Source organism: Mesocricetus auratus, unplaced genomic scaffold (genome assembly GCF_017639785.1).
Source record: "Mesocricetus auratus isolate SY011 unplaced genomic scaffold, BCM_Maur_2.0 Super-Scaffold_100015, whole genome shotgun sequence".
In the NCBI taxonomy this organism is placed as follows: Eukaryota; Metazoa; Chordata; class Mammalia; order Rodentia; family Cricetidae; genus Mesocricetus; species Mesocricetus auratus.
Genome location: NW_024429198.1, coordinates 53,700,410 through 53,715,256, shown reverse-complemented (window position 1 = coordinate 53,715,256; position 14,847 = coordinate 53,700,410). Strand labels below are relative to the sequence as shown.

The following is a 14,847-nucleotide window of genomic DNA, read 5'->3' as shown; positions in this document are numbered from 1 at the left end:
GTCATCCAAGACAGGTGCAACACAACCAGCTCTGATTGTGCCCAGCAGAAGCAGAAACATGTCCTGGGCGGTCATCAGAGGGCAGCGACTCTATGGCTCTGGGAGGGGAAGGATGGCTTGGCGTATGTCCCCTGCTGAGCTCCACAGACATTAACTTCAGGTCTCTGGACCACAGAAGAGAATCATTTATCCCGCTAGTCACAATGACTGATGTGGGACTTCCATACACCCAGGGCAACTCAATGCCAGCTAATGGGGAAACTTTCTTTTTGTTAGGCTAAGGAAATGCTTCTTCAAGGTTGGTTTACACCTGTTTAAACTTTCTTCTTGTCCTTGCATGCTCTGGCTCCTTAGGCTCCTTAGGCAAGTGACAGGTCAGGGTCTGGGGACTGAGAAGTAACAGGGGACCATGAGATACAACTTCTCTGTATCTTGAGGGATGAAGAGAACTCAGCATAGTGCTAGACCCGCTCACTAGTTCTGATTTTCCCTATCTTCCCTCATCTTCAGCAAGACAACAGTTGACTGATGAAGGAGGACCCAATGGTAACCATTCATGGGAAAGCAGTGCATGGGCAGGAATGTGTGATGAGCTAGGAGGTTTTTAAGAAGATATTTTTGTTTTATTGTTGACTTTTTTTTTTAAAGACAGAATCCACTGTGTAAATCATGCTGGTCTGGAATGTATTATATAGCCCAGACTGGCTTGAAACCCACAATATTCCTTCACCCTCCCAAATAGCAGGGGTTACAGGTCTGTGCTTCTACATCTGGCTATGAGTGGATGATTTTAATATCTGTGTGTATGTTCTGCCAGAAATCACACTACTTTAGGGTTTTGAGGAGCTGGCACGGCAGCCTATATACATTACATTATTGGATAGTTGAATTTACTGCTACTGCTACCTATTCCAATATGACTAGATAATTCAATGCACCAGCAGACTATTAACGCTACATGTTTTCCTATGCTTAGAAAATAAATTATGGATTCTTCAAAGGAAAGAAGACATTATCATTATATTTTATCATAAAAATGAATTACTAACCACCCTGTAGAGCACAGATATGTTTTGTGAACAGAGGCCAGGCAAAGGCTTGATGCTCCCATTTCCTGATGAGATCGGAGCCCACAAAGCTGCACTAAGCTGTCTGGAGCTGCACTTTGTGCACAGGAGAAAAAGGACCAGCTCTCCCGACCATACACACAAACTGCCATACACTGACTAAGAAAGCCAGAACTTAAGTTTTTAACCCAGGTCTTGTTTAGAGTTAAGTTTTGAGTGAAGAGGGCAAGTTAGGAGTGATCATTTTTTGATCCTGATACATGCTACCTTTAGGACATTTTAGTAGATGTTCCTTTTGCTCCTTTGGTAATCATTTCTCTAATTTTCCTTGTCTTCAGTATTTGCTGCTTTAATTTTTAAAAACTCTCTAATGCCTCTAGTTATGATCAACAAACATAATTTTTAGAGAAATAAAGGTACAAAGTTTCTCAAGTAAAGGCAGGAAGATTACTATCAAGGTAATAACAGCTTAGAGACAAAACCCAACGCTAATATATATATATATATATATACACGTATATATATATATATATATATATATTAGAAACACCCACAAAGCTTTCAGATTCCAACAGCAAACTCCAAAATAACACCAGTCCCCCCACAAAGTGGTCAGTTAAGAATTACTTTCCCTTGGGATGGGCGCTTAACCCCACGGGAAAATATGACTCAGGTGAGCTCAGCTTGACATTTCTGGGCAGAGAACACAACCATTGTTCTACCCAAGCTGCTGGCTCACCTGCCTCTGATTGCCCAATGTGGCATCCTCGAAAGGTGTCAAGATGACTCTTCCCAACTCCACCCAAGGTCCTAGGCCTGAGCCAATTACCCTGAAGAGTGTCACCACACACACGGAGAAGACAAAGCTGGGGACACAAAGACAACCTAATGCACTCTCTCCTGAAGGTGGTGAAGCCCAACTCAGATGTACAAGTGGGGAACAGCTGATGTCCATGGTGATAGACACAGACACACATAGACTCTGAGAAGAAAAAAAATGGCCACAGGTCCTCGAATATGATTACAGTGCAGTTGATTGTGAGTAAAGTTGCTAAGTAGTACCAGGAGGCCCCGGTTCCTTTCAAATAAGATGGACAATAGCTCTATCCAACAGACGGTTCTTGTTTGGGCCACAACTTGATTCCAAAGCCCTAACTGGCCCTTCACTATTCAAAACGGGGCTAAGGGCTGGTTCCCCCTGGTTCTTTCCAATTGTTTATCCAGAGTCCACAGAATGCTCATTCTATATCGAAAATCCAAGTTATGTAGTGATCTTATGTTGCTTAGTGTTTTTATAAACTTTATGCAAGTGTGCATGGGTGCCTGTGTGAGTTTATGTACCACATGCGTATAAGTGTCTGCAGAGGCCAGAATAAAGCGTTGGATCTACTGGAGCTGGAGTCACAGGTGGTTGTGAGCCTGGAAATCAATCATGGGTTCTCGGTAAGAGCAGCAAGTGCTCTCAACTGCTGGGCCATTTCTCCAGCCCCGCTGGTTAGAATGTCTAATGTTTATTTAGAAGCATCGTGTAAAAGTACTTTTGACAGTTTAGGATGAAGGAGAGGAACCCCCAGGGATAGGCTCTTTGAATACAGGGATGAATGGCTTTTGTCACAGGTAAGAGGCAGAATATGGCCGGGCGGTGGTGGCGCACGCCTTTAATCCCAGCACTCGGGAGGCAGAGTCAGGCGGATCTCTGTGAGTTCGAGGCTGGGCTGGACTGATAGCCTCTAAAACAACACAGAGAAACCCTGTCTCGTAAAAAAAAAAAAAAAAGAGGCAGAATATGGGGAGAAAGTCACAGCCTGAGATTTTAAAGATATGAAATGTGTAGATTTCTGTGTTTGTGCGTTTTCAAGACAGCGTTTCTCTGTGTATCCCTGGCTGTCCTGGGACCTGCTGTTTTAGACCAGGCTGGCCTTGAACTCAGAGAACCACTTGCCTCTGCCTCCTGAGTGCTGGGATTAAAGATGTGGACCACCACTACCTGGTTTATGTGTAGTTTTTTTGGGGGGGGTGGTTTCGAGACATGGTTTCTCTGTGGCTTTGGAGGCTGTCCTGGAACTAGCTCTTGTAGACCAGACTGGTCTTGAACTCAGAGATCTGCCTGCCTCTGCCTCCCGAGTGCTGGGATTAAAGGCGTGTGCCACCACCACCTGGGTGTGTAGGGTTTTTAAATAGGGGGAAAGATGTACATTATGATTCAAGAAGAATCTTGTACCTCTCAGTTATTAGCTATGTACCTTTTCCAGCCTCTAGATGCTAGAGTCTAGAAAATGTTCTTTACCATCTTTATGTGGACATCTGTCCCCTAGCACCCACCCTAATCTGTCAGCTGATAACAGTCACATCAGCCTGAAGTCTGATTCCTCGGAAGTACTGTGATTCAACAGGCCTTGATATTATATTGTTCTTCTACCTCTTAGACTTCAAACTGTTGCCTGCCAACCCCCGCGGATTGCCAGAGTGGTGGTGCAGTAGAGGCTGCTATCACAACCTCCAAAGCAGCCATGGAAGGTGTTCCCAAACAGGCTCTCACTGCTGGGATGGGCAGGTCTGGATCAGTGTGGGAGGCAAAGGTTAGGGGGCTGGGAAGAGCTTCTCAGAGCCCAGTCCCACAAAGCTGGCATCTCTAATGGATCCCTGGGGCTCTTACTGAAAGGAGGCTCTCAGTTGCTGTAGGAGGGTCAGTGGGGAGGCTGTTCTGAAGCCAGTGACCTGCACAGCTGCTGCCAGTCATCCTAGATGGGGTAAATGAATTTATGGCTCTGAGTTTTGTTTTCAGACTCAGACTTGGTTCATGTCAGTTACCCCAAACTTCACAATAACACTTGGTTGAATTTAGCGAAGAAAGGGACTCTGTTTCCTAAGTTGCAGGTGGACAGATCTGGAGGGAGTGAAGAGGACTCCAGCCATCCATATGGTGGCTCTATTTGAAGTGAAACTCATTTGCAAATTCTTCATCTGTGGCTGTGACAAGTCATCCAAAGGAGGAAGCCTCCTAACCGAAGGAAGTCTTATGTCAGGAAGCACAGTAAGATACCGAGACAAGTTCCTATCAATGCAGTTACTCTTTTGAATATGCCTTCTAGAAGCCTAATCAACAGTAATTGGTCCAGCCCTATTAGAGGGACTCATATGAATTCCTGGATCATTATCTTACCTAGTTTAGAATTTGAAAAGTCTAAAGCAATTGTACCTGGCGGGATGTAACGTATTGTCAGTCTCAGCAGAGTTAGGAACATTACATAGATACTGTTTTCTATGTTTATTGTTGATTTTAGAGAAGTAGTATTGTTTCCCCAGGCTTCCGGACACATTAAGTGTATAAAGCAATGATGAAAATTGTTCATGGCTGAATAAACCTCAAAACCATGCCTTTAACATGCTGAAACAATAAGTACACGTATGGCACAGAAGACAAGGTATGGTGCATGCCTAGAATCTCAACACTGGGAGGCAGAGACCAGAAGCTTGCTGCAAATTTGCAGGTAGCTTTGTCTGTAGAGAAAGTTCTAGGTTGGCCAGGACTACACAGTGAGAAAGGGTAGCCCCAGCACTAAAGGGCTAAAGTATGAGATCACTAGGGGACATGTTTTTATATTTTTCTAGAACTCTAGAAACAATGGCAGGTTGATATTTTATCTTAGGGCTTATTTAGGGCTAGAACTTCTGTGGCTAACTGTACTAATAGAGTCTACACTGTTCAGGAATGTGTCATTCTTACAAAGTAAATATACACACAAGAAAACATAAAAACAAACTATCTTCTTCTATCTTTAGTGATTATCTGACCTAGGTTTAGTGGGTTTTGTTTGATCAGAAGGAAAAAACTAAACCGCAATGATTTAAGCGGACAAGTGCTCATTTAGATTGGAGTAAACTGGTTGTCCGTCTGAGAATGTTTTTCCATTAGCATTCAGCAAATGTTCTAGGCTTTATGGAGGACACAGCCTTCATACAATCCTCCCACTGTGGCAGGGCTGTGTAAAAGTCCCTAGGAACGTGTAACAAACAGGTATGAGACAGTCCAACGAAACTTGATTTTGGACCCCAAATTTTGAGTTTTACTGTATTTTCAAAGGTTTCTAAATACTTTTCTTTAGATGCCTTTCAACTATGAGAAGCTATAAAGACTAATCTTATAAAAACAGTTGGTGGGCCATAGTCTGTGGATCCCTGAATTATGTGAATTTAAGTTCACTTCAGTCTCTAGGCCAGGGCATAGAGTTGTCCAGCAGTAACTATGTGATTTTTTTTCTTTTTAGAAAAGTGAATTTATGCTTTGAGGATTTCACACAGTATATTTTTATCATTCATTCCCATCTCTTCCTAGAGTCCCCTATTCCTTACCCATCCAACTTCTTGCTATCTCTCTCTTTTAAAACAAAACAAGATAAAACAAAACAAACAACATACAAAAACCAGGAGGGTGATGGTAGTAGAAGCCTTTAATCCTAGCACTCAGGGGCCAGACAAAGGTGGATCTCTACGAATTTGAGACCAGCCTGATCTAGAGAGTGAGTCCCAGGACAACACAGAGAAACCTTGTCTAAAACAAACAAACAAACAACCCAAAAGAGAAAAACTAGCAAAGGAGAAAAGACTAAAAGCACAATACCCCTTTTGTGTTGGCCAACTACTCCTGAGCAAGAAGACTTCCCTGGAATATGGGTGATATAACCAGTGTCACTTGGAGAACACTGATTTATTCCTCACCCCGAAGCTATCATTTGCAAATAGCCTTTTTGCTCGGGCTTGGACTCTGTGCTGGGATTTTGTCAGCTTCAGCTCGTTCAGGTCTTGTGTGTGCTGTCAGCCTCTGAGTTCATGTGTGTGTCTGCCCCGTTGTGTCTGGAAAATGCGGTTTCCTTTAGCATCCAGCACCTCTGGCTCTTACGGTCTTTCCACCCCATCTTCTGCATAGATCCCTAAGCATTGCAGCCCTGCAATGTCTTACAGCTCCCCAAAAGATGGTCCAAATTTCAGAAAGTAAGAATGGGTCTATTCACATCATATCAGCCTTTGGAAAAACCCTATAAGCCTTTATTTACTTGGGGCAATACGATAAAACGAAACCCCTACTTTTTTTTTGGGTTTTTACGAGACAGGGTTTCTCTGTATTGTTTTGGAGGCTGTCGGTCCAGCCCGGCCTCAAACTCACAGAGATCCACCTGCCTCTGCCTCCCGAGTGCTGGGATTAAAGGCGTGTGCCACCACCGCCCGGCCCACGAAATCCCTACTTTTAAATATATAGAGATACACTTGTTCTTGTGTGTATATACTCGATATGAACCCAGATCCTTGAATTTGCAGTGTTTTACAACTAAGTTACATTCATGCTCTATTTTAAGAAGATCAGTAGGCAGAGGAGAATACAAGCAGGTTAACTATTAACCAATTCTGAACTGACTCCTTGATTAATGAATTCCTTAGGGCACTGACAGTTGGGCATGCTTTTTTTTTGCTATGAGGGTGAACTTCTGTGAAACGATTCTGTGAAATGTGTGTGATACCAATGTTATAACGATTATTAGTTATGTTAAAGCGCATTGTTAAAGAAGTGTACAGGACACATTAGCCATCATTTTACAGCATTTCGGAGCTACAGGAGAATGTTGACTCCTATATATTTGCATTATATATCCTGGGAACTATGAAGCTGAATGTACTTAGGAGGCGTTGTTTCCCAGTGACCTCTCACCTTCTGATAGTCTTGAGAACAAGTGAGCAGCATTTCTAAGACAAAGAGCCCAGTGACTGCACCATAGGGTCTGCATCATAAAGGTCTGCAAGGGAAAACACAACCCAAGCAGCGTGTACACAGGTACTGTAACGCGGGTTCAAGAGAAGTGCACTGTCTGACAGTACCCAGTGCCTGCCACGTGCCAGGCAATGCTGGTCCCCTGGAAGAGACTGGGAATGGGCAAAGAGAGCATTTGGCCAATGGCATAGCGAGTGACAGTGACATAAGGGGCCTGAGGACAGTAAGGAAATGAAAGTAGCAGCAGCGAAAGAGAGGGGAAATAAGTATATCTTAATAAAACATCTGAGAGTTGTCCTTTGGGTACAAGTTCTTAATTTATTTACAGGCAGGCCCTGACTCTAAAGACTAGGCTTGTCCCAAACTCCATGGCAATCCTCCTGTCTCAGCCTCTGGAGTGCTGGGATTACAGATGTGAGCCTGCCTTATGATTATTTTTTTGCCATCTTTTAAAAAAATAGCACATAGATTTTATTAAAGTTAGTGTAAAAACAGTGGGTTTCAGGACGGCATTTTCACAAGACTATATATTTTTTTGGTCCTCCTATCCCACCCCCCTTCTGCCCTCCGGTGGTGCCCTCTACACCCCCAGAAAGCCCTCTTGTCTTCCTGCCCCATGCATCCCTTCACACTTTCCCTTCCCCTCTTAAGATACTCCCTTTCTCTCCCACGGCCTAGTTTCACGACCCCCAGATGTAAATGCATATAAAAATTAAAGCCTAGCGTTTGTGTGTGAGAGGAAAACGTGGACTTGTCTGTTTTGACTTTCTGAGTCTGATCTCTTTAAGTTAAACACCTATGAGCTTGGGATGCATGCAGCCTGGCAGAGGAACACTTGCCTAGAGACTCTAGGTTCAATCCTCAGTGAGCACAGGTGCTCAAAAGCAGTACACACATGCATGTATGTACACACACACACACACACACACACATGCAGTCAAAGGTTTGATTAATAGAGAACAGAATTTCATATGAAATGTCAGGTACAGCTATTCCTTTTTAAACAGCTCCTTGAATTCAGCCCTCAATTCATCAAATAGTGTGTGGCTTTTTAAGAAAAAAATTAAAAATGTACATACTGCAACTTTCTCCTCTCTCTCTCTATTGTTTGTTTTTTGAGACAGGGTTTCCTCTGTATAGACCTGGCTGGCCTCAAACTCACAGAGTTTGGGGATTAAAGGCCTGCACCACAACCGCCCGGTACTCCTCCTCACTAATTCTCATAACTGAGATAACCCAAACTGCTTCACACTTTCCCAGGATCCCTTTGAGATATGCCATTCACAAAGAAAAGGACTGGCTGTCTAGTTGGCCCCGGTTTCCCTGCAGACAGCAGCTAGTGTTATTCAAAGCAGGTAGAATGGAGAACAGAAGAGGGAGAGAGAGAGGCTCTGGCAGGCAAACATCCTGATCAGATATTAAGATGTGCTTTCAAAGGAGTGGTGTGTGTGTGTGTGTGTGTGTGTGGTGTGTGTGTGTGGTGTGTGTGTGTGCGCGCGCGCGCGTGTGTGTGTGTGTGTGTGCCAATAACGAGAAGCCATAATTACTTCCTATTCACAGGGCGGGCATTGGAGTGCCGCCTGCTGACTCACCCGACTGCTCAAAGTTTATTTTTGCTGGGTTTCCCTGCTCCACCTGCATCATGGCCAGAATGACAATTTCTCTCTGTCTCCTCTAACAACAGTGCACACACTAGGCATGAACAGCGAATTTTCAAATATCCAGCAATAAGCAGATCCCAGACAGGGAAGGGGGAGATACTGTTGTTGGGAGATGTCACAACCTGCCAGGTCTCCAACCTGCCCTGCCATATGAGTCACTGGCACCCCAGTTTCAATGTCCTCTCACCCACTCAAGCGGTTGAAGTGGCATCTTGTGACACAACCATGTTGTGTTACCAAAGTGGTTCTCGACCTGCTATGCAGTGGAATCACCTGGGAGTTTTGTTCAATACCAATAATGCTGAGTGCTCGCTGCTCCCCACTAACAATCTGACTTAAACGGTTTAGGATAGGATGTAATTACCAGAAATCCCCAGATCTCCACAGGTGATTCCATGACTAAGCCAAGTTTGGACTCAAAGGAAGCTTACCCTAAAACCTACCCTGTTTCAGAGATCAGCGGCACACGACACTTTCCCAACTGATGTGTTAGCTTGGTAAACAAAAGTGACAGCAAAACGAGGTGTTACCGAGAGGGATGCTGCCTGGGCGAGCACTTCCCTGCCACCGCCACCGCCACCACTCTGCCTTACCTTTCTGATCTGTTTCATCCTAGCGTCCTGTTCCACCAAGTGGCGCCCCCGCGGTCCTCTCAGATTAGAAGCCGGTCCCGCTGAGACCTCACTCAAGACTGGACTTCTCTTGTACCTAAGCCAGGGCAGTGCCTCCGCCGTGCACCGCGGCCGCGGGGCAGATACTTATGCTAATCAGGAAAGTTCTTGCGTCTCCTTCACTCCCTGCGCGCAGGCACGCGCAGGTGTAGGCATTTGCTTAACCCTTGATTTTTGCATTGACCCCTCTGTAGTGCTTTTGGCAGTCGTCTTATTGCCTAGTGGGTCGGGATCACTTTATTTTTCTTTTCCAGGAAAGGACTGGGCATGAGGAAGTAGAATATTCCCGCTGCGGGTAGGGGGTGGAAGGAGGGACAGCAGGGTCGTCTGGTGCTGAGGTGAAGGGACAATAAATGGTAGGAATATTAATTACTCAGCGCGCCACTGGCCCAACGAGGACTAGAAGGGGACTGGAGGTTAAGACAAAGGCCCAATGGCCGCAGCTCCAGTCCTCCGAGGCCGCAGCTCCGCCTTTGACACTGGCTTGGCAAAGTGATTCAAAGGGTGACCAGACCCTCTTGCTCTGTCTGGTTGGAAGTCCTCGTTGCCTAAGGCTCAGGTTCAGAGAGGAGGGTCTTTCTGAACCCACTCCGCTTTCTGGGTCTTTGTGGCATCACTTTTGGCTTCGGCGCAGCACTTGGAAGGTGGACTGAATAATGCCCCTCCAAACCAGAGTGGTGGTCTCCGTGTAGCCCTCTCTCTCTGCGGGAGCTCCCTGCCCTGCCGAACCTCTCTGGCGCAGACTAGCAACCCATTTTCCTGGCCACACACCGGCTCTTGGAGTCCGAGATCTAGCAGTGATCGGTCCCAGCCGTGAGACCCGTGTCCCCGGACAGGACGCACCAGGGACGGCAGCAGAGCTTGGGGATCCGGGATACGCTCCAGACTGTGGGCGCGCGCCTCACACTTACTGGTCTGCCCCAAAGTGCGCAGCTTCTAGGAGCTCCGGGGGCTCTCAGCCCCTGCCTCCCAGCCCTCCAGCAGGAGGGGTCGAGCTCCGAGGGCGCGCACCTACAAGCCCCCCTCTCCTAAGTGGCCCCAGCCTTCACTCTTCACTTTGTGTCTGCCAGCGTGGCAGCTCTGACTCCCTTCCTCTTCTCGGGGTAAACCGCTCTAGCCCCCCAGCCCCCAAGAGAGGGGCGACCCGTAAGAACGCCACTGCGTGCGCACCCCTCGCTGGGTAACTTCTTGATGGGCTCGGAGACCCCGGGCTCCGCGGGCTCCGCGATCTGCAGACAGCAGACCCGGGCGGGGGTGGGGGAGGCGCGGCCAACGCCTGCCTGGGAGGGACCGACCCAGGGCAAAGGGTGTTGGGGTGCGCCCGGGCTTTTGAATGTACTTGACTCACCTGCTCCTGCGTCGTCCGCCTCCTTCCTCCGTTGACAGCTGGGGGCTTTGTTTTCTCCACCCCCTCAGCCCGCCACGCTCCGCCTCCACAGGCTCACGTGACTCGCCGTCTGCCACCGTCAGAGTCCACTTGGGAGAGCCCCCCCCCCCGGGGCGCCGCCTCTTCTCCCCGTGCAGGGTGCGGGTGGAGACCCCTGCTGTGGAGGGGACCCGCAGGCTCGAGGTGATTCGCTGAGGAACTCTGGGTCAGATCCACTGAACTGGAGACGGAGGGAAAAGTGGGGGGGCTGGGGGAGAAACGGAGAGAGGCGATGGCTGCAGCCGGGAGCAGGGGGGCGAAGCTAGCGGAAAGGATCCAAGGGCGATGTCCCACCCTGAAGGAAGCACCTGCACCTGGGGTCTGCCCGGCACCCCTAAACTATTTGCACTCACTCCTAGGGCCTGCTGGATAATGAGGGGCAAACTAGTTTTTTCATGAATATTAATTAAAAGAAGCACCACTTAGCCGGATGGCGCGATTAATGATTTAGTGACTGCTCTGCATTGAGGTTCAAGAGCTACCCTTCGATTCTGTTGATGTTCGGGCTCAAGCTGGAAAATAGGTTCCGGACTGGGAAAGCTCACTCTGGAAGATGATTGGTGTGGGCACTTGTCCATCTGGAACAGCAGCTGCTGCTCTTGGAAGTAGTCCCGACCCCTGCTATTCCCATTACTCTCCAGTGTCTGAATCGGAAACAAATTGTTGTGGGACTCCTTCCTTTAGTCCCCAGAGAGCAGGGTCAGCCTCATCCTGACCCCCCCCCCCTTCCTTCCCTGCTAAGGGGAAGAATTCATCTCCCCCAGTGTTCATTAAATGGAACCCTTGTAGGGGTTGACTTAGCAGCACCCAGTTTCTCATGGAGAAGGATCTGCTGGGGACCTTGTTAGAACCAGTTCGGATGTGAGTGATCCAGCCTTGAGCTGAGATTCCGTGAGTCTAGTGAACTCCTGAGTGATGTCAGTTTGAGGATCACACTTTAAGGTCAAGGCTCGGAGCACACTCTTTGACACTGGCGAACCCTTGTTGCCTTTTGGGTGCCCGAGTCTCAGGCTGTAAGATGGGGCTGGCATTTTTTATTCTCCATGTTGCTATGAGAAAAAGGCCAGCAAATATAACTCGAGGGAGGAGGGGGTCTATTTCCCATCCCAGCAGGGAAGGGATGGCTGCGGGCGTGTGAGGCCGCTGACTGGTGAGGACGGGAGAGCAAGGAATACTGCCCTGCTTACTTTTAATTCATTCTGAAACCACAGCTAGGGGATGGGGCTACCCACGTTCAGGGTGGGTCTTCCTACCCGGGTTAATCCAGCCTCACAAACCTGCTAAAAGATTTGTCCCGTAGGTGACTCTAGATCCCATCAACTTGATGATAATAACCACCACTCGGCTCATTGTAGAATTGTAGATCCAGAGAGAACAAACGAGGACCCGTATAGTATTGGCACAGCAGCGTTTAGGAAGTGTGGGTTTCCTAACTGTTGGGGTAGTCAAAGCAGATGTGCAGCTTGGCATGGTTGCCAAGGGAGTCTGGTGTAAACGGTGTAGGATGCAGGTAGTCATCACACGAACAATGGCGATTCCCACAGTCCACCAGATGTGCAGACGTTTGTGTTATGAGTGAAGATTGGCCACAGCGTAGAGCAAGTCATACTTGTTCAAAAAGTTCGTTTTCTCCTTTACATCGTGATGAATTAGTTCTCGGACACGAATTAAAAATCATTTTGCTTTTTATTACAGATAATGCCCCGCTGCCTGTTGGATGGGTAATCTATTTTAATATCGGAGCAAGTAAATGGGTTGTTAAGGAGCTGTACATTTTCCCCTCCTCATTACAAGCCTTGACATCTAAGTGTAAATGGCTTTATTAATGAAGCTCTGATATTCTTAGCTGTCAGGATAAATGGGAATGCCATGCTCCCCATTCCTTGCTTGTCCTCCCCTCTGTGCCCCAAATATAGGTCTCTAAGATTAATTCTTCCCTCTCTACAGTTTGTCTCACAAATTCATGTTTTAGTTCAGTTTTCAAGTGTGTGGAGATTACGTCTGAATCCACGCCTACATCCTTAACTTCTTCCCAAATTTCTGTCTACAGAGTGAGTTCCAGGACAGCCAGGAATACACAGAGAAATCCTGTCTCAGGGGGGAAAAAAACCCCAAGGTGTGTGTGTGTGTGTGTGTGTGTGTGTGTGTGTGTGGTGGAGGATAGTGGTGGCTTTAACATGCAAGTCTTTAAGTTCTGTTATTCTGTGACTGTAAAATAAGCTTTGGGGGTGGTCCTAAGGCTTCAACCCGGGGCTTCCTAGGTGTTAGACAAGAACTCTGCTTCTGTACTACCTCTCAGACCATGCCTCTAACTTTGATTTAAAACTATGCTGATATTACTGTGTTGTTTGCTGAGGGTAGGGGTGGGGTGGTATTTTTGAGACAGGATCTCTCTGCATAGCCCTAACTGTCCCAGAACTCACTACGTAGACCAGGCTGGACTCAAATTCACAGATCACAAATACACACTAGGTATTTCCATTGTATTTCCCAGCAGCCTTTGGTGTGCTCTAAATTAAACTCCTTCCTCTCATAAAACTGACACCGTCTCTGTCTTAAATCAAGATTGGCTGCCTGCACTGGGCAACCCTCCACTGGTGATCTAGGGGTCCCGTGAGGGTGTGGAACACAGTGTGACTTCTGTCAGCGGCCTTCTTGCTGTTCCTTGGTTTTTACTCTAGACCTCGCCTTTAACGATGAGTGTCATCAACTCATATGTGAATGAGACTTGCTGGTGTAAGAGCCATGTGAGAAGCCCTGAGCTGTTGCCAAGAGGATGATCCGTGTGAATAGAACCAGGGAGGGACTGTGTCCTGCAGGATAGGGCAGACTATGCTGCTGTAAAAAAAGCTACCAAAATCTCCGTGGTGAATACACAGGTAGGTCCAGGAAAGCTGTCCTTGGTGATTGTCTTTCTGGCCTGCTTCATTCCTTTGGCATCTCCCTGAGCACAGTGTAGCAGGAAAGGGAGCAGGAGAGACTGCACACCAAACCCGAGTGCTTGCCCTCACAAATGACCCAACGCTTTTCTCAATTTCATTGCTTAAAGGAAGTTACGTTAAGTTCAAACTTTAAGGAACTATGCCCTTGAAGGGAATGGGAAAGTAGAAAGTTTGTGACTATGGATAACATCACTCACAGCATCCAGTTAGAGGAAGTTAGGGACAAAATTAAACTGAAAACCGTTGAGTTATAGTGGGAGGCTAGCAAAAAAAAAATTTACCAGTTTGGTGATTGAAGTACTGTTTGGCATTTGGGGGGTGCATTAATGTTGTGCTGTTATAATATTAGCAAGAAAAACACTTGTCAGTCTACTCCAGGCACTGGTCTAGACTCATCTGTGATATAGTGTCTTGGTTGTTTCCCAGGTATCATATCTACCTTAAATGTGTAAAACTACAACAACACAAGACAACTTCCTAATTTTGATGACAATTGTGATTTTTTTAATAACCTGGATGAATGTATGTATGTAAAGACTGAAGTCTTAAAACAAAAAAAAAATGGGGGAAGTCATTAGGAGAGAAGTATCCCAGGTCATCCACGTGATCATCTGAAGATGCCTTTGACCACGGATTTTCTGGTCATGTTCATGGGAGCACTGCACTATAGTTTTTCAAGTAGAAAAAGAAGCTCACAAATGAGGAACATTTGCTGATAATGTGAGAAAAATAAAATGATTTTCAGAAAACTTTGGGGTTCTTCTAAAGGGCTAAGATTATATCAGGTAAATCTGCCACATGTATCTTCCCATATTTCATATTTACTTATATAAACACTAATGCCTGCTGTAAAATCTAGAATGCAATTCCTATTTAAGATGGTATGTACTGCAGAGTACTGAGACATGGCTTTGATCTCAAACTTGCGTTGTCTCTGAACATATTTGTCAGTGACTACACTTTATAAAATTATTCCCCAGTAAATGCTTTTGTAAAGCATGATCATTCCCTAGTACGACATCTTCTACTACATTTCTACAAATATCCAACACACAGGACTTTAAGGGAGACACAGAGTTTATTACGTTGTGAATTTTTTGCTCAGTTCCATCTCTGTCTGATTGATTCCCTACTCCCCGAGTCTTTGCTAAATTATAATATTGCCTTGGATACTATTTGTAACCTCAGGAGATATGCTGCAGAGGACAACTATAAATATATGGCTAATAGCACATAAGACAGAGATGAAAGTCCTCATCACCAAGGCTTGACGGTTTTTATTAAGATGGAGAGTAAAAGTGCCGTCAGATGATTGT

General features: G+C 46.3%; 1 protein-coding gene across 2 annotated transcripts in view; it reads right to left on the bottom strand.

Moving 5' to 3' along the window:
• The window catches only part of Mapre2 (microtubule associated protein RP/EB family member 2), a 139,296-nt gene extending 128,699 nt beyond the window's left edge, over positions 1 to 10,597 (bottom strand). Inside the window, exon 1 of one of the 2 annotated variants that reach the window (XM_040757938.1) lies at positions 10,512 to 10,597. Coding sequence is in view for 1 of the 2 variants with exons in the window: in XM_040757937.1 (XP_040613871.1) it covers positions 9,086 to 9,103 (18 nt within the window). In the remaining variant the exon portion in view is untranslated. Of the gene's footprint in view, positions 1 to 9,085; positions 9,172 to 10,511 lie in introns of those variants that run through there. The other variant, XM_040757937.1, reaches the window with a different exon arrangement.
• Between the last annotated feature and the right edge of the window lie 4,250 nt (positions 10,598 to 14,847).